Genomic DNA, 1511 nt, shown 5'->3' with positions numbered 1-1511 from the left:
ACACATTTATATATACATAGTACAAACAGATTATGTAAACAAAAACTTATTTTGCATGTGATTAATAACAATTAATCATTTGAGAGCACTAAATTAAATCCATTAATTATATAAAACTAAATCTTGGATATGGGACACTTTTTATGAACTTTTTGAAGGTTTGGTGGAATTTTGGACTTTCTTTCAATCCGTTACGTTTCAAAAATATCTTTATTTGCGTTTAAAAGATGAAAAGAAATGTCTTCGGATCAACCTGAGAGCGTGTAATCGATGACTGAATTTTAAATTGTTTGTGATCTGTTAATGAACTTACAGGCTTTCTTAAAAACGGTGTTGCACATGAAACGCTGGAATCGCTCAGCGTAGAATCCAGGCCGATGTACAGAGACCGTGTCCTACAACATAAATGAGATAAACGCTATTCATCTCATTTGGTATTAAACAACTGCATAGTAGCTAATGTTTGCTTTAAAGTAACCTACAGGGGCTGACGACTTACCCCATCGTGAACCAAGGCCTTCCAGGAATGCTCTATTTTTTTTATAAATCTGAAGGAATAACAAAAGGAGAGATATTAATGACGGTCACAGACATGTAAACATGCACATTCAACTGTAATCTGCGAATAGTCACCTGTAGGACTGTAATATATCAATAATCCCAATATAAATCAGTATTCTCTCTCCTCTACTGTTGCGTGCAGGGATTCCTCCCCATCTACGGACAGAACATGAAATAGGACGATGTTAAATACGACCATATACGGCAGCCAAATAAAGGGATAACATGTTGAGAGAAAGACGCATCGGTTAAAAAGTTAAAGCAGACAGACTTGGTATACATAGCAAGACTTAGAAAACAGACGAACCGCGTGGTTCCAATGAAAAGTAATCAAAAACAGAAGTGGGTGAAGAAATAAGACGATGACTAACTGGTCTTCTGTTTCCAGGGTTCCTTTTCCTTTGGCCTCTCCCTGTATGGACTCCATAGCTGTGCTGTAGAGAGCTTTCTGAGCCTGTGGCCTCCGGTGGTCTGGCGTCACGGCGCCCTCTGACCCCCCGCCCTCTGTTACCCCCGCTCGCTCGCGGGATGCCTGGTCTGAGTTATGGATCCCCACCAACAAACTGTAGTCCATAATCTTGAAGCTCTGCAGCAGCTGTCGAGCACAGAGATGGATCACATTGGACAAAAGAGAGAAAAATACCTTGCATTTGATGAAATTCAACTGTGTGTAAATTTACATATTCGCCACTAAATGGTTTAAACGATTATTTATTAATTAATGACACAGGATGCATCTCATTTTCATTTATATGCCCTATTAAACATAAACATTAATAAAACGCAACATTTAAGTGTTACTAATAAAACAATTACATACATTAAAATCAAAAAAGTAAAAAAAAAAGAGATAAGTCTTTTGCATACTTAATGGTCAAATAAAGATAGCAACTAAATCATTTATTATAATTTAATATTTAAATCATCAAATTTACACTAAAATAAAACAA

General features: G+C 36.5%; 1 protein-coding gene across 1 annotated transcript; it reads right to left on the bottom strand.

Annotated features, from left to right (window-relative positions):
• Positions 1-281: 281 nt before the first annotated feature.
• LOC122335582 (phosphatidylinositol 4-phosphate 5-kinase type-1 alpha-like) lies at positions 282-1282 on the bottom strand. Its single transcript, XM_043233426.1, has 4 exons — positions 933-1282; positions 634-717; positions 500-548; positions 282-395 (listed from the first exon to the last, which is right to left on the bottom strand). The coding sequence occupies exons 1-4, from the start codon at positions 1133-1135 to the stop codon at positions 282-284; spliced, it is 450 nt and encodes a 149-aa protein (XP_043089361.1). The 5' UTR covers positions 1136-1282.
• Positions 1283-1511: the final 229 nt, after the last annotated feature.

The sequence above is a fragment of the Puntigrus tetrazona genome, unplaced genomic scaffold (assembly GCF_018831695.1).
Source record: "Puntigrus tetrazona isolate hp1 unplaced genomic scaffold, ASM1883169v1 S000000816, whole genome shotgun sequence".
NCBI lineage: Eukaryota > Metazoa > Chordata > Actinopteri > Cypriniformes > Cyprinidae > Puntigrus > Puntigrus tetrazona.
The sequence above is the reverse complement of the archived record's forward strand: the minus strand, read 5'-3'. Positions and strand labels throughout refer to the sequence as shown.

Excerpts from the sequence above, each read along its gene's own strand:
- LOC122335582 (XM_043233426.1), bottom strand. The coding sequence starts at position 1,135 with ATGGACTACAGTTTGTTGGTGGGGATCCATAACTCAGACCAGGCATCC. Across the intron at positions 718-932 it reads ACCCTGGAAACAGAAGACCA|ATGGGGAGGAATCCCTGCAC; the intron begins GTTAGTCATCGT and ends TTCTGTCCGTAG. Across the intron at positions 396-499 it reads AGGCCTTGGTTCACGATGGG|GACACGGTCTCTGTACATCG; the intron begins GTAAGTCGTCAG and ends TTTATGTTGTAG.